Here is a 24726-nt window from a genome sequence, read left to right as displayed (position 1 = left end):
CTGGGGTTAAGCAGAGGGGACTCCTGCTGCTGTGAGCTACAGAACCCTTGCCTGCTGCAGAAGCCAAAGAAGTGCTAGGGTTCTTCAGTTCCTTCTTCTGAAGCACTGAGCTTCTCCTTTGCTCCTTCCCCTGACCCTTTCTTCTCTCTGCAGCCCTCTTGCACACACTGCACAAGCTCTGAAGGCTCCCAGGAGACCCCCCAAGCATAAAACCTTGTAAAGGGGTATTACAAGGCATAAATTGTGCAGTCCCAACAAGCATCACAAAGCTCTTCAGAAGGTCAGTGCCAGGCAGAGCCTGCTCCGACGCACACCTCCTTGGATCCGTAGAAGAAGGTTCCCTCCTAAGGATCTTAAGAGGTGCACATTTAGTGAGGTCCCCCTTTACAGACCTGAAGAAGGCAATCCCTCTCCAAAACTTCTTTCCCTCCCCAGTCCCATTTTATGGTTATTTAAAAAAATAAGGAATAAACTCTCAAATTGTCATTGCTGAGGAGTTCAGGTTGCTGGACACTGTAAGTTCTTCGAGACAGGGACAGTTTCTCCTGTTGGTACAGCACCTACCGCAATGGGGCCCCTTTCTCATCTGACCCCTAAGCCCTGCTGTTCTCAACATGATAAATAATCTGTGGTTTGAGGCCATGTTACTTTTCAAGGACATTAGAGTTAAAAATGTTAGAACTCAGAAAATGCAATTAATGTTCCATGTGCAAGCAAGATATCCAGACTACTTTAACTTCTTGTAGTAATGCTCTGTAGTGGAGGGGAATCTGCAAATAAAGCTGTATTGTCAATATTGGAGGGAACTTTTGTAAAATCTAGCATTATGCGATGAATGCAGTTTTCTGTACACTTACTATATGGCCGCCATGTTTTGACATCCAGTATCAGATATGTCAGTTTCTGCAGTTGTGATCAGGAATGTTCCTGAATTTTCCGTACCTTCTGGAAAATTGCTAGGTAAATATGTGCAACAATCCCTGTGAACTACTCACTAGTACCATATATTACACTGTTTTAACAACCCAATGTACATGTGTAGAATAATGCTCTACAATTAGGCACTATTGATTTTGATGGAGTTACATGAGAGTGAATGTGGTTTAACTGAATGAAGAATCAGACCCAGTTTCTCCTTCACCTTTGCATGGAGCTCTAATTCATGTCCATGAACTTGACTCTTAGGTAAGGCAATATATGGCCCTCAGCTTTGGGAGTTTGTGCAATTTTAACTCTTTTTCCTTATTTTGACTATCTCTATAAAGTAGATGTTAAGAACCTGGTCAAACTGCGAGGAGCACAAAGTACTCAGTAGAACCAGGTGTAATGGGCTTTAATTCTGTTTAAAGGGAATGGCTAACACGTCATATTTTCACATTTTATTTCAATCTTCTCTGCAAGAACTTACCTTGTTACAGTGGTGTGTCATTGATGGTTCTTGCCAGTCCCTGCTCTTTCTGTGGTTGTCACCTCTGGGGTACTAGGAAGAGTGGCCCCTTCAAATAGACCTTGGTAGTATCCCTCTGTGTAACTGCATGAGATTGTGCTGCACTGCTTAGATTCATTACTTTGCAATGGTTTGTCCAGTGAACTGTTTGTGCAGGTTTGGGAAAAATCACTGGGTACAGCCGAGCAAACGGAGTTGAAGAGAGGTAAAAATGTTGGCCTAGTAAGGGGTGTCATACTGTTAGAGTCACTTGGACTGGGTTCAAGTCTGAAGTCTTTTATGTAAGAGAGGGCTTGATTATTTAGATGGGCATATTCAAAATTTATCTTATTCCCGGTGACCTGACTCATATGATCTAGGATATTTGTTCTGTGTTTCTGATCTTTAGAGCAAATTAGTTCCTTATTTTGTTTCAACTGATATGGATTACTGGCTTTGAGGCTTGCCTCATAATTATCTTGGTTTGTGTGAGGGAGACCAGGATATTCTAAACTCTGGGTGATACAGTTGCATTCATTTTGCAACAATATTTTGTTTTTGTATTGAGACATCTTACAAATTATGTTGTTCATTTCATTCCCGATGCATTTGTCTTCCAGATGTTTGTTTTCATAGCTGATTTTTAAGGATGCAACTTGAGTGACACAACGTTCCAGAAGCTGCACTATAGTAGTGTCACTTTCCCTTTGTGTGGGGCTGATGTAGTTTTGAAAGTGTCTCAGAGTAAGAGGCTGCATTGGCTTGTCGCAGGAAATAGACAAAGAATGATATATTGTTTTATTGCCAACTGCTGTCTCTAGGGAATCTACTGGGGAAGTTGCTGCAGTCATATAAGAATAACAGGATTCCACTTCCTGGCTATCATTTAGCGAAGGATTTTGAGAGCTCTGGCAAGCAGGCTCCATGCTCAGGTCACCCATTAATGGGGCTTTATCTCCAGGTTCCTTGCATTCTCCTGAAACTGGCATCTTCTCTTTTTCAGACAAACCGGTCCCTACAGTGTCTCCAATAGCTTGTGATCTTGGCACATTACCTGATGTGCTGTTGGCTTCCTGAAGCCCAGATTCAGTACACGAGTCCTCAGGGCAGTTTTCCTCCCTTACCTGAGAATGCCCATTAGCTGTATGAGGCCAAGAAACTTCCTTTTGGTCTTTTTCAGCCACGCCCCCTAAACACGTCTGGGACATGTCATTGTTATCAGCCAAAGAAGAATTTGGATTAGAAATATCAGTTTCTCCCTTGGTTTGTTTTTCCTCCTCAGCTGCTATGTGCTCACTCCGGCATGGACTGGGACTACAGGAGACCAATGGATCACCACTTTTTTCCAGCTGTGATTCGGGACTCCTAATCGGGTCTGTGGGGGAAACCAACCCTGGGTTTTTTCGCAGCCAGTTTATTATCCCCATGGTCAGTGAAAGTTCAGTATCACAGAGCTTTAACAAGCATTCCTTACCTTTCCATGTGCTGTGAAGAAACCCTTGGCTAATGATGTCAACAGCTGGCTGTGAAGCCATATTCTCCTCCGCTCCCACGTGAAAGCTGTAAATTGACAAAGGGATTTCAATGGCCTGTTCTGAAATGCTTTCTGACATACACAGCTCATCGTCTAGGACTGGGCTTATTTTGGCTTCATTAGGATCATAGAATAGTTCATAAAGGGCATCACCACTGTAACTGTCTCTTGGAAATCTACCTGGAACCCCAGGAGTCTGAGCCTCCTTCATTTCATCATCCTGCCCGGGAGAGAATGAATCATAGTATCCTTCATCGCTGGTGGAGGTGGATTCTTGGTGGTCACTTTTTGGTGTCCCTGTATCTATGGAGCTTTCTTTGGAACTGTGAGGATCTTTATCAGGTGACACCAGCAGGTCAGTCACTGAAGCAGCAGCTTCATGTTTAGTCTTTTCCAAATCAGGACTGGGTATCTTCAACAACTTCCTATCAAATAACGCGCTCTGATGTAATCGCACCGACTTGTTGATGTTGTCCCAAAATTTCACAAAGTCAGCTGCTTCATTTTGGGCAGGGGATGCCAGCTGTTCAACCCCCCCTTGAAAAGACCCCAGGGCAGGGCTCTCTTTGTGCTTGGATCGCCTCACCAGCACTTCTTTGCTGCTCTCCAGCTCCAAATGAGCAGAGCTCTCATCTGCAAAGATTTCCCCACATCCAGTGAGAGAGTCAAAGCTCTTCAGAGAAGCGACATCTTCACACAGAGCATTGCAGTAGTCATAGGAGGAATCAGACTGCATTTCGCTGTCAGAGAGGTCTTGTGCCAAACAGTCAGCTGCAAAGGTTTCTCTGGGTTTGAAAAGATACTTCCCAAGCCTGCCTGACAGCTCACTCTTCCACGCTGGAGAAGGCAGCCTCTTGCCCTTCTCAACTAGCAGTGTTAGGCTCTCTGGTTTGTTTTTTTTCATGTGAAATATATCCCGGAGCCCTTTTGTAGATCTCTTAAGGGAAATCCTCTTCCTGGGAATGCTTTTTGCTACAGCTGGTACAAAAGGCATCTGTGGCACAAAGTTTCTGTAATCTATCATCTGCTGACTGCTGCAAGTGGACTGGCTTGGGCTGAACATGGACTCTTTCTTACCACTAGAATTCAGGGTACTCCCCACCCCGGAAAAGCTGCTGCTGTTGACGAGTCGCCCTTTACTTCTTTCTGGAGCTGAAAAGCCCTCCTTGTAAGCTTTATCACTGTGGCTGCATCGTTCTGTTTTGTCTACCCCTATCACACAGTCATGGGTTTTACTTTTTTTTACCAGTTTGTAGGAAGACCCAGATGGTGCTAAGATGTTTTCACTAGCCCCGCTCCTTGCTGTTGTATTAGAAAATCGGTCATTTTTGTGTGTGGCCAATCTTGCCGGTAGGACCACATCACTTTTGCTCCCCTCGACTGCTACACTTTTGTCTTTTCCTAGATCATCCTTGTCTGTAGGAATCACGTCCACCAATGGCGCTTTCTCAGAAGTCGGCTGCAAACTCGATTTTATGAAGGTCTTTCCTCTCCTTAGCTCCATGCTGCTTCATCACATTTGTTTCTGTAGAGGAAACAGCAGAATGAAATCTTAAAATCTGGCTAGCAGTGTGCTTTCAACTAACAAAGGACTCGTATGGATTTGAGGTATGTTTCCCAAACAACTAGAACCCCATTAGAACTTGTATATTTTGAAGAACACCTAGAGAAATGGAGGGGGGGGAATCAGTAATATTAGAACTGATTGTATTTCTTGCAAGAGATTTCAGTCAATAACTCGTGGTGTTGCTTGAAAATGAGTTCAAGTGAAACACGGGGTGTTGCTTGTAAGGTTTGCAAAGGTCTGAAGGAATCAGCAGGAAGACAGGTCACTCTAGGTTGGTGGCTAGTTGGCCTGATTGCCTTTGAAACTGTCAAGCTGCTGAGCTCTCAGATACAGGATCAAGGCCATGCTAGAGCAGCTCAAAGGGAACAGATGCTATTCTAAAATTGGAAGTGGCACTGGAGAACAAAGAGGATCGGTGGATACACCAGGAACTTTTATGCCAAGGGCCTGCTTTGGGGAGGTGATTATGCTTCATTAACTTATGCATTTGATTAGATCAAGGTATGAGGAAGATCCCAAGTGGGGGAAGCGCCGAGGGTGTAAAATACAACACAAGAGATTTTCATTTTACATGGAAAATCTCTGCAAAGCAATCCCTACCTGTGCATCGTGAACTGGTCATTTGCTTGAAATGCATGCGGAAGCTGAATTACTGTTGCTTCTGCTGAAGTGTGTGAAAAGGACATGCTTACCCCTAACACCACCTACTGGTTGGGTGGGGGTATGGCAGGTTGTTTTCCTATCAGGAGTCCCCCTTTTATTACCACAGTTCTGCGCTGCAGTGGTCTGTCCTTCCAGTGACCCTGCCCTCCGGCCAGGTCACATTTGCAAGTCTATGCCTTTTGGGGTATGTATAAAGAGTCCAATAGTGGGAGGAGGACTCTTTGTGATTAAGCAGGAGGCCTCAGGACTCCTCTCCGTCTTGGGTTGAAATCTCACAGCCCAGATCCTTTTATCATCAGGGTCTTCTCCCCACAACTAGGTTCCCTGCTGAAGGATAAACTTCTGTAGTTGTCCCTCCTTAAAGGTTGGTAGAGGAGCCTGGGCCCCCACCCTCCACCAGGCTAAGATCCAGGGCCCAATGGTAGGCACCTATATCCTGCATCCTGGGGTGCTGGGCAGCTGCTTCCCTGGATCACTTCCCACCAGTCCCCTCTCTTCCCCCAGGGTAAAGCAAAAAAGAGAAACACAAGAATAAAGTCTCTAACCTCCAGAGTGTGTCAGGTCCCCTTTTTTGTAGGCTTGGAGAGGTCACTACAGCCAGGCCTCAGGCAGCAAGAGCTCCTGTGTTGCTCCTTCTCAGGAGCCCAGCGTGTAGGTCAGCTCATTTGCCTGACGTTGAGCTGCTTCTGCTCCCCCTTTAAAGCTCCTTCTCCAGCCTGTGCAGGTATAGCAGGTGCGGGCGGTGAGGCCACCTGGGCACAGAGCAGCTCTCTAACCCCTACCTTTCCTGGGGGATTTTTACACCCTATCACAGAGTGCAATCTATAGTTTTCTGTAGTACTACTTTTAGTATAAAAAATCAAAAGTAGCTTTTATAAAAGGCACCACTAAATATCACTGGACAGTTGGATTGGCTTGACAAACATTTTTAACTGTACAATGACCAACTATAGTACACAGATGCATTGGCAAAACATATGCACATTGTACATTGATTACTTTTAAATGCACATGCATTGCATAGTTCATTGCAAACTTGAGGTCTACACTTGTATGCTACATTGTTCAGTACGGTTAATGTTTTCATGCAGTACATAAACATTTAAATAAAAAATTCATGAAAGTATTATGCCATAGTCCACTCCCCTGGAATTATTTCATAAATAGACAGCACTTGTTTCTCTTCCTCCCTACGCCAGTGTAAATCAGGAGTAAAGCAATGAGATTATAGCTGCATAATTCAGAACAGAATCAAACTCATCATGCAAACTCTCATGCAAACAAAATTCTTATTGGACAAAAAGAGTGGCCCAGATTTTTATTCAAAGGCCTGTTCTTTTTTAAAAAAATAAATAAATAAAATCCCTTCAGATCGGCACTGAATTAAACCTCAGTTTAGAATTAAATTCTCTAGATCTGCATCATTTACACATACACTAAAACTAAAATCATCTGGGCCCTGAAAGTAAGCAATAATTGAGACTGCATTACTGCACATTAAAAGACACATTAGCAGCACAGTGTTACATCCAACACTCGTTGATAAACCATGCACAGCTACCCTAGCAGAATAAATAGCTGCCAGTGTTTCAAAGGAAGTGTATAAACATGGGACCAGCCTCAGATCCAGCTCTTCTGCACCCAGTACAAGTCAGGAAGGGTGGTTTTTAAACCAGCTTTTTATGCACCCTCCCCGAGTCATGAGCTTGGCGCAATCTGAAGACACAACTTGGAGCAGTCTTAGGGCTCCTCTAAATTGTAGCAACTGCCCATGGCCTTTAAGAGGATGTTCTGTCAGCTGAATCTGACCATCCTCCCACAATGGATAGGTAAGTGCGGAGGAGAACATGGCTTGGACAGAGACATCCCTTAGCGGAGGATCTATTAATGGAAATTCTCTGTGTCCTAGTGAGGAGGAGAGGATGGAAGGTGATAAAATAAAGGTAGGATCTGATGAGAAACAGTCAAATGAAAAAGTCCCATTCAATTACATCCCGTAATGGCAAACAGCTAAAAAGTGACAAGTGTAAGTCTAAATAATAAGATGGGTGAACTTGAGTGCCTCATATTGAATGAGAATACTGATGTAACAGGCATCACAGAAACTTGGTGGAACAAGGCTAATCAATGGGACACAGTAATAGCAAGGTACAAAATATATCGGAAGGACAGAACAGGTTGTGAAGTGGAACTACATATATGAAAGAAAGCATAGAGTCAAATGAAGTAAAAATCTTAAATGAATCAAACTATACCATAGAATCTCTAGGGACAGTAATTCCATGCTTGAATAATAAGAATATAGCAGTAGGGATATACTACCGATCACCTGACCAGGATGGTGATAGTGATTGTGAAATGCTCGAGGAGATTAGAGAGGCTATTAAAATAAAAAACAATAATAATGGGGGATTTCAACTATACCCATATTGACTAGGTACTTGACACCTCAGGACGGGATGCAGAGAGAAAGTTTCTTGACACCTTAAATGACTGCTTCTTGGAGCAGCCAGTCCTGGAACCCACAACGGGGAAGGGAATCTTCAGGCAGCCAGATCCATGGCCATCCAGTGGCATAAAGCAGTTTTTAGTGGAGGCTCTGGTATGGCCTATAATCAGCACATTTATAACACAGGGGAAGGCAGGAAATAGTGGCAAACTTTAGGGTGATGTGTGACTGTATATATGCACAGTGTGTAGAGTATGGAATACATGATGGTGTGGTGATAAATAAAGGTTTTATCAGCATGATTTTGATGTAGCCATGTTACTCATAGATGGAAATGTGAGTTCTTCAGATCATCTGTAATGAATGCTAATAAATACTTTTCTACCTCACTACACCATTGCATATTCATACACGTCACTGATGCTACAGAAAAGTTACTTTACAAATATTTTAGAGTTTTTAGGAAAAGGTTATTGGGATGTTTTTGCACCCCTTTGCTGCAATGTGAAGTGTTATTTACCATGAATCCAATTGTACAGAATTGAGAAGGAGCCACAAAAACCTGCTAAAAATAGCTGAAGCAAGCTTTCCTGCAACTTAATAACATCATCAACCTGAGGTTTCCAAGATCTCAGACTCTTCTAGTGCTAGAAGTAGATGCTGGGTCTCCTGGGGAAAATGCAAATCTCAACAGCTTGAAGATCCCTGCTGGGCTGAGGATCAGAAGGATAAGACTTCAATGTTGTATTATTTTTATGTCTAGAAAAACTGGCTGTCCCAGGACAGATTTTGCCTGTTCTGAGCCTTGGGCAGGGATTGTTGTGAAGGAAATGCCACATTTAGGGAAGAAAGGAACATTTTTTTTCCTGCAGATTGGCATATTGATAAAGGTAGCTGTTTGAAACTGCTCTTGGGTTTGGAGTATTAGAATAAGTCTTCTCTGGATTGGTGGCCTGAGAGCAACTAAGGTGATCAAAGGTGAAGGTTGAATTAAGTTGGAGGCAGAGATGCACTCACTACATATATGTTCACTGCCTAGCACAATGAGGAATGTTTTGGACAAGCTGTTTTTGAGTCACTTTACCTCCATAGGTCTGTGAAAACAGCAGATTAAAAGGTTATGGGTATCAAACCCAGTTGGGCCTCTCAGGTTAAGAGTGTTAGAACCATGTGGGCACCCAAAGAGAGGGATGGTAGCAAAACCTGTCCCAAAGGGGCACACTTGAGAGGGACAAAAGCTGTCTAAGGCATGGCTGGTCTGGTAACCAGGACAGGAAAGGCTGAAAGGTTTTCATAGATTTGTAGAGTTTGAAGCCAGATGGACAATTACATCATCTAGTCTGATCTCCTGTATATCACAGGCCATTAAATTTCACCCATTTACTGCTGTATTGAGCCCTTTAACTTGTACTAAAGTATAAGTTCCAGAAAGGAATCCAGGCCTGATCTGAAGACATAAGAGGAGGAGAATCCACCACTTCCCTTGGTAGCTTATTCCTGTGATTAATCACCCTCGCTGTTAACATTTGTGCCTACTTTCCCATTTGAATATTTCTGGTTTCAGCTTCCATCCATGGGTTTTTGTTATGCTTTTCTCTGATAGATTAAAATCCTTTAGCACCTGTTACTAGCTCCTTGTGAAGCAAAGAATACACTGCAATGAAATCACCACTCCATCTTCTTTTTGATAAGATAAAGGGATTGAGGTCTTAAAGTCTCTCATTGTAAAGTTCTCAAATCATTTTTGTGACTCTTTTCTGTACCCTCTCCAGTTTTAAAATGTGGACATCAGAACTGTATACAATAATCTGATATCTGTCTAACTAATGCCACAAACCAAGATAAAAATCCTTTATTCAAGATGCATAACTTTGCATTTGGCTGTATTAAAAGGCATATTGTTTGAATAGTCCAGTCTCCCAAGTCATCTATATCTCTCTGCATGACTGCCCTACCCTTTATAATTATTATTTACTATTTTGCCAATCAGTATCATCTGCAAATTTTATCAGCAGTGATTTTATATTTGTTTCCAGATCATTGCTGAACATGTTAAATTTCAGCAATGATCCGGAAACAAATATAAAACCCAGAACCCAGCTAGAAACACTACCATTCAAAGATTCTCCATTGACAACTCTGTTTTGAGATCTGTCAGCTAGTTCTTAATGCATTTAATTGATTCTCTGTAGTTCTACTTTTGAAATCAGCATGTCATACCGTATCAAGTCAAACACCTTATAAAAGTCTAAGTAAACTACATCTACAGTTATCTTTATCCACCAAACTTGTAATCTCAAAGAATGAAATTTGGCTTCTTTGACAAAAACTATCTTCCATATAACCACATTGACTGGCATTACTTGTATTTCTGTTCTTAATTCTTTATTAACTGAATCCCACATCCATTATTTTGCCTGGGATTGATGACAAGCTAAGCACCCACTTGTTACCTGGGTCATTCTGCTTGTCATTTAGGTCATTTGGTGTAATACTAGCACTCTTCTAGTCTTCTGGAATCTCCTTGGTATTCCAAGATTTATTAAAAGTTGCCATCAGTGGGCCAGATATCTCCTTAGCCAACTCTTTTAGGACTCTTGGGTACAAGTTATCTGGCCCTGGTCATTTTAAAAACATTTATCCCTCATACATGTTGTCTAACAACCTCCTTGGACTGACTAATAGACTGGAAAGTACTTCTTCATCCTTAAGTCATACAAGTCATTCTGCTTCTTTCCAAATACAGAATAGCAATACATATTTTCCATTATTTCACCCTTACATTTAATTTCCACTTTTTTATCTTGTACTTCTACTAGAATAAAAATATATATCTGGGGAATGATTTCCATCTTTGTAAAGGAAATATGTTTTGCAATTAAAATTCACTCAGAATGACAGAAATCTTTGGAACTGGCTGCCAGCCCACCAAGAATAAATCCATTATGCTTTCAACAAGACTCTGTGTGTACTTTTCCTTCAAATTGCCCCACCTCCTTTCTTCTGGCATCAGTGGATTACTTATGCAATTCATTTAAGTAAGAGAGCCATAAATCTTTGCTGGACTACAGTTAAATTATCATCCACCACGGTCTCAGATGCAGACCTTTCTGCAGCTAAAGAAATGTTATGCTGCTGTTGTGGGGAAACTGCCTTTCCCATCTATGATGTTGCTAGAATGACACATACTTACGGGTCTTGACCATGCACACCACTTAGTCTTAAGGTTTCACAGGCTTCTAAAAAAGCAATTAAATCCAAAGGTTAGGCTGGCAAGTATAATAGAAATAAAGTCTTGGAGTAAACACCATTCTGGATTTGGAGAATATTGTTTTTAAAATTCAAAGACACGCCATCATCAAACTTATAAGGACAGTCTTTTATGCACTAGTTTACACTGAGTGTTAGATCTCTTATGATTTAGGCAGAATGGATATTAATGGGTTTACTCTTTGAGTATTAGCAAAAGAGAGATGCTGGAAGTGTGAGGAAGACCAGTGTTCCCATGGTTTGGGAATAATCCCAGCACACTGCCTTTCTGTAGAGATGTTAGAAGAATTGCTTTGACTTTAAGGGTGGATGTTAATTACTTTTAGTTGCTCTCTTACTGGAAAATATTTCTGCCTTGCATTTTCTACAGAAATGGAAAAATTATTCCTGAGGGCCACAAAATTTTGGCAAAAATATCAATTCTCTTGGGTGCAACCCTGGGAAAATCAACCCATTTGGAGATGAGTGTTGACATCAGTGAGGTAGCATAGCTATCATTAATAGCAGAAACTGGCTTAGGAACTAGAAATTTAGATCAACTCTTGGCATAGAAGCTTGAATCAATGCTGCTTCTCCTAGGCAAGGAAAAAGGAGTACTATCCTTATGTAGCATTTGTTCCAAAATCTTATTAGCTGTCTAGGTGAAGACTCTCTGGTCATATATATACTTGTGATGGGTTTTCACTGGAGACTACAAATGAGCAAAGTTAGGGAGAGATTTTATGGGAGTTTTTTATTTCTCTTTTGTTTATATTTAATGTAATAGTTTATTCTTAAACAGTAACACCATGAGAAGGAGGTGCCTTTCCCAACCACATACTATATAGTGTCTAAACTTGCCCCTTTCCTAGGGTTTGATCTTATTAATTAAATCCATTGACAAATTCTTTTATGCACAATATTCTTTTTAATTGCTGATATTTTTTAAAACTGAGATTAAAAATAAGCATGCATGTTTTTAGGGTAAAATGTTTGAGGTGTCTAAGTCCCATTTTCAAAAGTGACTTCAGCACAGTGGACTTATGCACCTGAGTGTCAAAGTCACTTTTGAAAATGGGACTTGGTTGCTTTTTGAAAATGTATTGCTTGCTCCAAAATGAAAACTGTAGTATGAATGGACAAGAATATAATGGAACGTGTACTTACTTAAATTATTTTTGGAGTTTTTTAAACAGAAAACACTGAAGTGAAACTTATTCTCAAATTTTTAATGAAGAATTTGAAGAATAGGAAATGGCATGGAACTGAAGGCTCCAGGAAGCCTACTAGAGACCTTGCCATGCTGGCTAATTAATTTAGGGATATGCTGAGCTACTATGGTGATAGGTGCCAATCCAAAACCCTAAAAAAAGATTAACAAACAAGTGTAAGGGGCTTAGTGCCCATGATTCCTGTTTAAAATCAATGGATATTAAAAATGCTTAGCACTTGTTCTAGATCAATTAACAGAGCATAAAGCAGAGTATATAATCTTACTGAAGGGGCTCTGTTTGGGAGAATAGAATTTAGTTACTTTCACAAACACTTAATTCCCTTTACTAAAAGTCACAAAATAAAGCCAGTGGAGAATTTTCCTATTCTTAGGAATATGCAGTTCTTTTTCACTATTTGAATATTTTTAATTAAAATCAAAGAAGTTCCCTGCTGAACCATGATGATATTCTGTCTGCAGTAACTGTAATATGCAATTCTGTTTCTTAAAGGCAGACAGACATAACATTTCCTCACAGGGGAAACCAAAGAAGATTTTAAAGCATTGCTTATCTTCTCACTTCTTAAACTGATTACTCTGCCAGTATCTTATTCTATTTCTCCTTTTTTTTTAAATGGAGATAAGTGGCACTAACGATTCATGTTACAGAGGGAGGTTTGTTTTTAAATAAACCTCTGACATGCAGCCTTATACTGAGATCATACCACCTGCTTGGAGTATTCTTGTCATTATTAGTGGTTACATGCTATCATTCCTCTTTATCACCTGCCTCTCTTGGGTAACCCAGAATACCTAATAATTTGCATTATCTAATATAGATTTAGGTCAGGTTCTGCTTTTTCTCACTAAAAGACCTAAAGAAACACTATCATGCACACACAATAAAATCTTACACATCATATCCAAATACTATAAGGATCTGTAATTAAATGTTTAATCTTATTCGCAATGTGCTACAGGAAAGTCTGAACCTTAAATTAATCACTGCCAATTGCTCAGTAAAGCTGAGATGTCAGTAGTAAAATTAAACCCCTTGGTATGCAGAGCTCTGCAGTTTTGTGTGTTTAAACGTGCTGGGTACATATAAAAGATCAAAAAGGGTGAAGAAAAACAAGCATTCTTTTCCCCCCGTTCATTGTACAGGGCATGTAAGCTGTAGAATCTCTACATGTTCAGCACAATGGCTAGCTCCTAGCCACCAGCTTCATTCCTTTGATTAGTCATCTGAACAGTTTCAGTAATTACTAGCACTTGCAGCTCTCTGCCAAGGGAAAACAGGGGGAGAACTACACTGAGGAATGTGGGAGAGGGGTGAATTCGTTACAAAAGGAGACACCCTTCACGGCAAAACCTTTGCATTATCCTGCACGGCTCAGTTTTTCTTTCTCACCTGAAGCGGAGAGAAAGGTACTGGCTTGAAACATTTTCCGTACACCTTGTGGGAGAGTAGAATAAACTCCAGCACAGTGAGCTATTTAACCATTAACCTATTTCCAGGGAGAAAACCGCTGCACAGAAATCTCTGCTGTGTATCTGAAAAAGGGAAACTGTGCATTTATTACTTGCTGTGTCCAGCAGCCTATTGCATCAAACAGTAAAGTGTTAACCTTGCCAGCCCTTGACACTTTCAGTTAGTTATTGCTTTAAAATAGATTGAATGTGCACATCAAAAATGTATAAGAAAAGAAATACAGGAAAATCAGTGCTCCATGCTAGTGTCAAAACAAGCAATCATCCCAAAATAACAGTCTCTCCCTTGGAGTCTCATTGTAGGTGTCGGAGCAAAAGGAATTCCATTGCACGAATGGCTAATAAGGCAAATGACAAAAATCTTACTCACCATGTTTCACCATTCAGCAGTAATCCTCTCTACTATAGTCTTGTTGCTGAGGATGCGTATCTTTATCCAGAGGCTCCTGTGATGCTTTTCAGACTCTGAGGGGCTGTTCTACTACTGCTCTCCACTGGCATTCTCCACCTCCTATCTTTTCCTCCTCCTCCTTCCCTCATCCCCCACCCCCCAATCCTTCTAGCTTGTAGCTTGTTGTACCCTACATAGATTCTAGGTTTCCCTGTGCAGCGTGATTTAGGAAAGATGTTTGTTTCAGCCATCTGTTTGGTAGCAAGTAAATGCTTCCTTTGCTCAGGGTCCAAAATTGAAGGTAAACTAGTGAGCTCACAGCCAGCTACACACATACCAGGTTTGGAATAATTCAGGAGCACAATTATTGTAATTTGTATTTCTCGCACCAATTTTCATAGCTAACTGGAATACAAAAAGACCAGTCTTAGCAGATACTTCTAGGTTATTGCAATGCATCACTGTTCAACATGTATTAAGGTTATTGAAGTGTATCACCCTTTGAAGAAGTGATTTAAAGGGGACCGTTACGGAGAGAGGCAGTGCCTCTCTGACTTCTGATATTAAAGAAGGAATCTCACACTGGAGCAAACTGGGGACAGGAGGAGAGGGAATATTTATACCCAAAAATGTAATTGGCTAGTATGTGTCTTAAGTGGGGTTTTTTTTTAGTCACTGAACATGTTTTGTTTTAACCCGCTTTCCTTAGTAAGTCAATCCAGTTTTTGCTTGCTTCTGCAGTGAAGGCAAAACTGGGAGTTATATCAAGGGTGCTGGAATAATGTGTATAATGGGGGGGTCAATGGCTCTCAGCAGCAAACTGTAAACCCTGTATATAATGGAAACCACTTCAAGTCGGGGGGGGGGGGTTCTGCAGCACCCCCTGCACCTCTAGTTCCAGCACCTATGTATCATATCATAATCTGTTATGGAAATTAGCTTAATATCAAAATATTGGGGCTTAAATTCCTTGTCAGTATTAAGCTAGATCCTCTCCCTCTCTTCTCTTCTCCCCCGCAAAAAAATACTCTAGCAATGGAGGGGTTGAAAATTGGGCGGAATCCCATATTTTTAAAGGGAAGTTAATTTTGCCACCTTGATCCCCAGTACCTCTTATCCTGGCCCTAACCTCTGCCTTTCCCTTCTCCTCTCCCCTTGGTTGTAGCAGCTTCCCAGTTTGGGGCCTGACAGGGATTCTCATACAAGGATTCTCCTAAAAACAGAACAGTGCTTATACGTGATGGTCTAAAACCCTCCAGTAACACTAGTGTGAGCTGTAGCTTTGGACTGTACTTTATATGTAGGTGTGACTGTTCTTAGTGAGCCTTGTTACCCCTCCCTCTAGGGAGAGAGAGTCTTGCCCATGATGGCTGGGTGTTAGCTCCCTAACACCACAAGCCTAATAGTCATTCAAGTGCCCTCCTCTGGGCTGTGCCAGCCCTGTCTTCACCTTACAGGCTAACAAGAGGTGTGCCCCAATCCCCAAGTCCCTCTGAATCATTCCCCTGTGATATCCAGGCCCTGACACTGGCTATTCACAGGAATCCCAGATCCTTTGCCCCCAAAGGAGCAGTGTGCCCCTATTTTACCTTAAACCCCACAGCATTTGTAATAAAATAAGAGAAGGTTTATTTAAGAAAGAACAGGGATTCAACTAAAGCCAAGAGGGAGCAGCAGAAACTAATGGTTACAATGCAAAACAAAATCATAAAGCACAATGTAGGAGGGGGCTACACTTAATAGTTACCTTTCCTATCTAATACAGTAGGTTTTCCTTCCAAAATTCAGTCTGTTGCACAGTTAGATGGCTTCACAGGATCCAAACTTCCATGAGAAACACTCCCACTCTGCAAGTTGTTTCTCCAGTGACCGGATACAGAAAGCCTGTCCCCACCCTGTGTCAGATGGAAACAGTCATTTGTCTTTATTCAGAGACAGGGTGCTCTCCTGTCTTTTGTAATGTTCCTTTTTTTCCCCAGGTGCTTTCGATCATTTGCAATGGTCTCTGATGGTTTTTCACTGCAAGTCTTGGGATGGACAACTGAATCTTGCTTTATATTGCCTGCTAAATGGAAGGGTGACAACCCACTCCTGTTTGAGTGGGCCATCACCACTATACATTATCCCCTGGTGATTAGCTTTTACTCCAAGTCCAAAAAAAAAAAATACTTTCAATATACAGTAAAAGCTGTGTTATCTGGTACTTTAGCAACCGGAAAGCTCCATAAACCGGCATTTCTGATCTTAATTGAAAGTCTGGTTTGTAGTCCAGTTAGTGTGGGGCTGGGGTTGGGGTGTGGGAGAAGGTGAGGGGTGCAGGCTCTGGAAGGGAGTTTGGGTGTGGGAGGGGGCTCAGGGCAGGGGTGCAGAGTGTGGGAGGTGTTTCAGGGTGCTGGATCCAGGTGGTACTCCCCTCGGGCAGCTCCCTGCAAGCACCAACCTGTCCCTGCTGCTCCTAGGCAGAGGCACATCTAGACAGCCCCGCACGCTGCCTCGTCCTGCGCCCCAGCCCTGAGCCCCCTCCCACACCCAAACTCCCTTCCTCTTAGGTAACCAGAATTTTTCACTTACCAGCACTCCCATTCCCCCCAACATGCTGGGTAACCACGCTTTTATTGATAGACAAGGTGGGTGAGGTAATATATTTTATTGGACCAACTTCTGTTGGTGAGCGAGACAAGCTTTCAAGCCACATAGAGTTCTTCAGATAGTTTAGCAAATCTGTTCGATCCTGTATTTAGCTGTGACACTCTCGGTACCTTTCCCAGACCTGAAGAAGAGCTCTGTGTAGCGTTAAAGTCTCTGTCTCAACAACAGAAGATGGTCAAATAAGATTTTACCTCACCCACCTTGTCTCTCTAATGTCTTGGGCCTGACACAGCTTCAACAAAACTGCATACTTTCAATATGGTAACATTACTCCTTAAATATTACCCATTCATATATCTCTCATTGACATAAGTACTGATTCTGTGGATGCCCCAGGGCTGGAGCACCCATGGAAAAACATTAGTGGGTGCTTAGCACCGACCGGCAGCCAGCTCCTCTCTCCCACCCAGTGCCTCACATCACCGGCAGCCCTGCTGATCAACTCCTCCCTATCCCTCCCACCCGCCATGATCAGCTGTTCTGCAGTGTGCAGGAGGTGCTGGGAGTGAGGAGGAGGAGCAGGGATGGGGTGGGCACAGGGGAGGGGGTGGAAAGGGGCGGGGCTGGGTGAGAAGAGGTGGGGCCTTGAAAGGCATGGTGTGAGGGTGGGGATGAGTCTAGAGCAGGGATGGGAAGATGCGGGGTGGGGGCTTGGGGGAAGGGGTGGAGTGGGGAGGGTTGAGCACCCCTGGGTAGAGAAGAAGTCAGTGCCTATGCACAGTGATATGGTCTTGGTAAGGTATGAGATTTCTTTAGATACCTTGCATATTACTCAATATGGAGGAATACCCTACAAGACAGAGGCTCAGACTTGCACTGATTCCAAAGCCCTGGCTATGAGTTCACAGAAGGATCAGCTAGCAGGAGCTGGCCTGTGAATGAGCAAACTGTGTTTGAACACTAATAGCTCTGGAAATTGGGTTAAGAGCAATTGTGAAGAAAGCCATGTGAAATGGGAATGGATTTGCATGGTCTGGTATTTTTGGCTTCGCATGAAATATTAATATGTATTGAGTTCTGATTTCAGATGGTGAAAGCTTGCTACACAGATCTTGGCTTTGAGGAGCCCTCACTTAGTGTGTTCTAATGAGGGATGAGAAAACATTAAAGGGTTTTCAAGCCCTTTCTTTCTCTAAATGAAGTTAGTGCATGTTAAAATGCTGGCAGATATTGCAGATCAATCAGAGGTCACGTGCTTCATGCTGAAGTTGATTCATTGCTGAAGTTCAAGGTTCTCAATGCCCCAAGAGAGATCAGGGGGTTTAGATCTGTGTCTGCAAAAATGTCTGCATAAAATCAGCATGCATGATTACTGAGCTGCATTTTTACATGTGCAATTGTTGCATATAATTCTAAAGGTCTGTACTTGGGTGATGGTGTGTGATACCATCCACAACACACAGGCAGCATGAAACAAAGCTGCAGTGTTAAGTTTGTAAAAGCACAAAGTAGACAATACTTCATGTGCCATCACAGAAGAGGAAGACAAATCCTCACCATGGGTGTAGGGAGAGCGGGGCAGACACACATGGTGTTGGTTCCAGGAGCGTTGCCCCTCAGGCCTTTCCAGTACTGTCAGTTCCTAGGATGAAATCTGTCTCTCCCTTCTTTTGGAGTTGGAGTAGGCCTCTCAGTAGTCACCCCTTCATCTTCCACCTGATGCCCATTCTTCCCTGGAGGGAGAAGTGGAGATCATCCTTCAGATCTGGAGGATGGACTCAAGTCTCCTAATTCAGAATCTCCATTCCAGGGGCTGTCCAGGGCACGCTCAGAACCATTTGGGATGGGTCCGAGGCTCACATAGCTCCAGAGATGAGGGGATTTCAGCTCCTGAGGAGTTCACTTTCTTGATCAAGTTTCGCTAGGAGTGCCTTCTTCAGGGCCTGTCAGGTCCCTGTCATAGGGGGGAAGGAAATGGGAATTATGAATTATCAAGCACTTTAGTTAAATATAGTGTTGCCATAGTAATATTTTGGGCCCAATCCTGCTCCCAGGTTAGCCATTGGTAAAACTCTCATTGAGCTACATTGCAGGAAAATCAGGGCCTTTATATGTTGCATATAACTCACCTTTCCAAAAAGTTGTAAAATATTTCAGTTTTATAAGCTATTCTTTTCTTATCACCACGTCACTGCTTAATTGTCAATCCCAAAATATTTATCCATAGATCACAAACTTAAGTAGCAAACACGGAAGCCAAATTATTGAGGGTAGTTATTAGGTTGCTGTGTGTCAGTCGTTCTCAACCAGAGGTACTTGGAGATCTTCCAGGGGTACATCAACTCACCTAGATATTTGCATAGTTTTACAACAGGCTACATAAAAAGCACTAGGGAAGTCAGTACAAAATAAAATTTCATAGACAATTATTTGTTTATATTGCTCTGAAATGGAAGTACAATATTTAGATTCCAATTGATTTATTGTATAATTATTTGGTAAAAATGAGAAAGTCAGCAATTTTTCAGTAAGAGTGTGCTGTGACACCTTTGTATTTTTATCACTGATTTTGTAAGCAAGTAGTTTTTAAGTGAGATGAAATTTGGGGGTACACAACACAAATCAGACTCTTGAAAGGGGTACAGTAGTCTGGAAAGGTTGAGAACCACTGCTATATGTCACCATTCAGGGGAACTGCACTGGTATTCCCCTCCTATGACCCAGCAAGTGCATCCACTCTCAGGCTTCTGGCTCTGGGATTGTTGCCTTTCTTAGGTGGAGAGACCCGCATCTCGCTCCCTCCTGCCAGGGATATTCCCAGGCTGAACAGTTCCCTGCCTTCACTGTGTTGTTCCTAGCAACAGACAGGCTGCCTAAACTGACCTGCTTGCTTTCTTTTTAGAAGCTGATAACAGTGTAACTGCCCTCAGTTATAGTTACCATACAGCTCTTTCTATGCCAGCTTATTCTTTGGATGAAAGCATTGGAGAGAAAACATTCAAAACAATAAAAGAACCTACATGTATGCTAATAAGCTTCCAAAAATCAACCCCCTCCCCCCAACTCTCTAACATAGGCTCTGGCAGGAGCAGTCCTTCAAAAACCCCCAAAGGGGCGTCTCTTATGGTCACAAGTTCATAACAGCCTCCTCTCAGAACTAGCACATTCATGACAACTTTGGACCGTTCTTTATACAGTTTGGGAGGCTTTGATCTGGAGTTTCCAGGAACAGGTAAATAGTAAACTGTGGGTCTCTCTTCACAGGGCATAGCTTCAAAAGGCTGGCTTTGGAGAGGAGAATTTGCATTTCCCTCTTTCCAAGTACTTCCTAGGAAACCCACTTCACACACATTGTCCCAAAAAAGCCCTTTGAAATTCCTAATATTTTCCAGAGATTGGATTTTCAGTCTCCTAGAGAAGTTATGTACAATAACACATAAACAAATGCATTTTTAATACAATGGACCCCAAAGGTATTAAACTTCATTGAATAAAGTTTAACTTAATTCCATAAAATTTATCCAGGATATTGCACCATATTGTCAGTCCGTTACAACTCAAAGGCAAACTATGCTGTTTCAAAATCATCTGTCGGCAGAAGTAGGCAGCTGGTATTTCAGTAAAATAGACCTATGGAGCAGAAAAAAGTCACTGGAATAATTCAGTTTAAGACAAAGGAATTATACCATGGGTGAAAGTGGCCCAGGATATATCCTGCCAACACTTCAAATCTCTAAAAATTGAGACTATAATTTTTGGATCATATTAAAGAAGTTCTGTATTAAAATCACAAATGAGTTTGATTCCCCATAGTTTAAATTCCAGGGTATTACTAATTAAGAGGTCTCTTGTTTTGTTTTTACTGTTTCTCTCCCTCTCTGTGTGGAACTTGCAAGCTGCTAATTGTGTTAGTACATCCTAAGACAGAGTCTGTTCTCAAAGCAATACTTTGTAACAACTACTCTCACAGAGAGAGACTCAAAGCAATACTTTGTAACAACAGAAACCGCACACAGACTCCCCGCCCTTTTGTTGTATTTATCTCGCTTTGTTAACAATTGTGATTAAAATAGAGATAGAGGATGTGTGTGATGGATGCTTGGTGTGTATAATAAATGATGATGAGGGAGGTGCCAGCCTAAGAATTCAGTGTCCGTCGGCCGAAGAAGGTGTCAAGTGGGAATAACCAGAGGACCTCCGGAGAGCAGACTGGAATCCACCCAACAGCCTCAAGGATGGGAGAACCGAAGAACAAGATAACATCTGGCAGCACGGAGCCGTCAGGAATGTGCCATCTGCTGATTGATTCAGCAACAGCATGATGAAGCAATTCCCATAGACTGGCATAGGAATAAATTCCTATAAAAATGGACTCTAGAAACTGAGAACTTTGGGGTCTGATTCTGCAAACCAACTTCCAGGAGCATCAGATGAGCATCTGACAAGGCCCTGCTCCCTCCTTGTGTCCAGGCCACCTGGCCAGGGGCTTGGCACAAGCAACTCTAAGGCTCGTAACTATGATAACAACCTTGCAGAACCTGTGTGTGTGTGTGTGTGTGTGTGTGTGTGTGTGAATGAATGTGTGAATAAATATGAGATGGAATGGAATGTTATAGCTATAACTAACTGCTTACTATGATTCTTTCTGCATTCACAATAAATGTGGCATTTTGCCTTATTCCCTTTAATAAGATCCTGCTGGTTTTTATTTTATTGGTATAACATAACGATCTCCAGCTGAGTTTTCTGCTAACATCAGCTAAAACTTAATTATTCATACATTATCAGTATTCAGTGATTTTTGTGTCTAAGGGCTTGTCTACACTGGCACTTTATAGAGCTGCAACTTTCGCCCTCAGGGGTGTGAAAAAACACCCCCCTGAGCGCAGCAAGTTTCAGCGCTGTAAGGTGCCAGTGTAGACCGTGCACCAGTGCTGGGAGCCATCCCCCTCACGCCACGCTACACAAGCCACAGCAGCAGCACTTTAATATTGCCAGTGTAGACTAGCCCTTAGAGTGCTGGTAATGGGATATAGAGCCCTTCACCTACAGGTCACTAGCATGAGTCTGACTGAGGCTGGAAGCAAACAGGCATTGTTACTAGCTAACTACTCTTCAGCATTACCTGAGGCTAATTGCTGGTCTCATTTCAGTAGTTAGTGAACAAATGTCTGTTGCACAAATTACAGTCGCCCATTGTTCCTAACAGAAACAATGCTTATCAGTTACATATCAACTTGTTTGTCTTCACAAACAACTATGTCAAAAATCTCCTGTTCCCTCACACCAGTTGTGAAGTTCTATTATCTCCATGTTGCAGCGAAGGAGGCTGAGGCAGAGAGGTTAAGTGGTTAACCTGGGGTCACTGCTGACATCAGAATAGAACTCTGGGGTTTCCTGCCTTTCAGACGGACTTCAGTCTGCCAATAATGGTGGACTAAGTGAACATGAAGGGGTGCTTGTGCCTCCAGGCCGGAGTCATTACATTTTCAGTGTTGTCATTCTGGCGACTGTCACTAGAAGAGGAGAAAAGAAAATGGACATTTTTTTCCTCCAAACCTTCTCATAATTTTTTTTGATGTTCATCAAACTTTCTTTAAAACAGAAATGTTTTGACCAGCTCTACTCACAACTGCTCACTTTAAAAAGCCAGCCTGCAGCATTTCTACTTCAGAAATGTACAGCTGTATTAGAAAGCCCCCAAATGACTTTACAACTCGCTAATAAAAATCATGAACATTCACAGGACCCTGTAGCACAGTAGTAGCAAATTACACTAACTACAAATTACAAATTATAGTACACCTACAACAGCAACGCCCACGTGACTATATAGGCACAGCCATATAAATATTAAATACAAATAGAATTCTAAATATGGGCCCTTTATCTCATTCCTGATGTTCAACAGGGCGTAGTTTAGGCATGATCATGTCACAGTGTTGGGGACACTGGGCATGGCCACTAGGTAATTCAAGGGGATGGAAGACCACGAGTGTCGATGAAGCCCCCATCGCACTAGGCCCAAGTGTCCTTGCCCCCCCCCCCCGCCCGGAGGCACTCGCAGCAGTCATGCTGGGGATTTTACAACAATATGTTGCAAAGTCAGACTGCCTGAAACTAAACAAGGCTGTCAAGGTTCCTCCCCCACTCTGAACTCTAGGGTACAGATGTGGGGACCTGCATGAAAAACCTCCTAAGCTTATCTTTACCAGCTTAGGTCAAAACTTCCCCAAGGTACAAAATATTCCACCCTTTGTCCTTGGATTGGCCGCTACCACCACCAAACTAATACTGGTTACTGGGGAAGAGCTGTTTGGACACATCTTTCCCCCAAAATACTTCCCAAAACTTTGCACCCCACTTCCTGGACAAGGTTTGGTAAAAAGCCTCACCAATTTGCCTAGGTGACTACAGACCCAGACCCTTGGATCTTAAGAACAATGAACAATCCTCCCAACACTTGTACCCCCCCTTCCCTGGGAAATGTTGGATAAAAAGCCTCACCAATTTGCACAGGTGACCACAGACCCAAACCCTTGGATCTGAGAACAATGAAAAAGCATTCAGTTTTCTTACCAGAAGACTTTTAATAAAAATAGAAGTAAATAGAAACAAAAAATCCCCCCTGTAAAATCAGGATGGTAGATACCTTACAGGGTAATTAGATTCAAAACATAGAGAACCCCTCTAGGCAAAACCTTAAGTTACAAAAAGGATACACAGACAGAAATAGTTATTCTATTCAGCACAGTTCTTTTCTCAGCCATTTAAAGAACTCATAATCTAACACGTACCTAGCTAGATTACTTACTAAAAGTTCTAAGACTCCATTCCTGGTCTATCCCCAGCCAAGACAGAATATAGACAGACACACAGACCCTTTGTTTCTCTCTCTCCTCCCAGTTTTTGAAAGTATCTTGTCTCCTCATTGGTCATTTTGGTCAGGTGCCAGCGAGGTTACCTTTAGCTTCTTAACCCTTTACAGGTGAAAGGAGCTTTCCCCTGGCCAGGAGGGATTTCAAAGGGGTTTACCCTTCCCTTTATATTTATGACAAAGGCCAAATAGGGCAGATATGGCAGAACAATGCTGGACAAAGCAGCTTTATATCTATAGTTTAATAGATGGTACAGAAAACAAGGGAACTAGCTGGTAACTGGATTGGCTGGCTATATGGATACTTAGGGCAGCTTGCTATTGGATAAGTATGCTGAAGAAAGGATGTATAAAAGCCCGTGTAACTTCCTGCTCTGTGGGCAGGATTTGAGACAGCTCAGTCTCCCTGTGCCCTATTTGGAGCTCCAAATAAATCTCTCTGCTTCTCCACCCCGTTGTGTTTACTGGGTGATGCACACCGGGCAACGAACCCCTGCTGTTGCTTGCCTCTGGCACTGGGTGCTGGCAACAACAGGGTGACGGTGTCTCTTTAAAGGTCTGTCTACATAGCCTATATCAGTGGGCCTGCCAGCCCAGGTCCACAGGCTCACGCTAGTGGGGCAAGCACTCTAAACTGTACTGTGTAGACAGCACGTTGGAGTTGCGGCTCGGGCTCTGAAGCCTAGGGATGGGGTGGGCTTCAGAGCCCAAGCCACAACTTCAACGTGCTGTCTACACAGCTATTTTTAGAGCACTAGCACAAGCCCTGTCAGCCTGTGCTAGGAGGCTCGCTGCCATGGGCTGTGTAAAACACAGCCTCTGAGAGAACACAGCCTGTGCACCTGTGACTCATCCGCTACCTCAAGTTGGGCTTAAAAGAGGGGACCTGAGCCCATGTGGGTTCCCACCACATGACCTGGTGAGAGAGGGTCGCCTTAGAGCATGGACTGAGTCAGTCTGGAAAAGGGCATGTGAGAGCTGCTAGAGGCCAGAGAGGGACTGTGGAAGGTTCCAGTTGGAAGCGGTTGTTGGTTCCTGGAGGAAGGCTAAAGGCAGGAGAGCAGCAATAGGGGTTTGCTGGCTAACCTCGCCAAGACAGAGATCCAGGGCCAGAGGGCTGAGAGCCAGAGAGTAGCAGAGGGCATTGCCTGCTGACTTTTAAACTGGAAAACTGAAACTGGTCACCACAGAGGCATGAAGAGCGGGGGAGGGCTGGGCAGCAGATTCTAATGTCTCCACACTAGAAAGCTGAATCCAGGGGGACAGTGGAAAGGCCA

General features: G+C 42.7%; 1 protein-coding gene across 6 annotated transcripts in view; it reads right to left on the bottom strand.

Annotated features, from left to right (window-relative positions):
* AMER3 (APC membrane recruitment protein 3) overlaps nt 1-14099 on the bottom strand; it is a 74918-nt gene extending 60819 nt beyond the window's left edge. For 4 of the 6 annotated variants that reach the window (XR_012669908.1, XR_007358444.2, XR_012669909.1 and 1 more), the window contains exons 1-2: nt 13963-14099; nt 1409-4485 (exon numbers count right to left, since the gene is read on the bottom strand). Coding sequence is in view for 3 of the 6 variants with exons in the window: in XM_075132242.1 (XP_074988343.1) it covers nt 1426-4464 (3039 nt within the window). In the remaining 3 variants the exon portion in view is untranslated. Of the gene's footprint in view, nt 1-1408; nt 4486-10832; nt 10879-13962 lie in introns of all 6 variants that reach the window. The other 2 variants (XM_048864199.2, XM_075132243.1) reach the window with 2 other exon arrangements.
* Between the last annotated feature and the right edge of the window lie 10627 nt (nt 14100-24726).

Source organism: Caretta caretta, chromosome 9, assembly GCF_965140235.1.
Source record: "Caretta caretta isolate rCarCar2 chromosome 9, rCarCar1.hap1, whole genome shotgun sequence".
NCBI classification, from domain to species: Eukaryota; Metazoa; Chordata; order Testudines; family Cheloniidae; genus Caretta; species Caretta caretta.
This window is presented reverse-complemented; position numbering and strand designations above follow the sequence as displayed.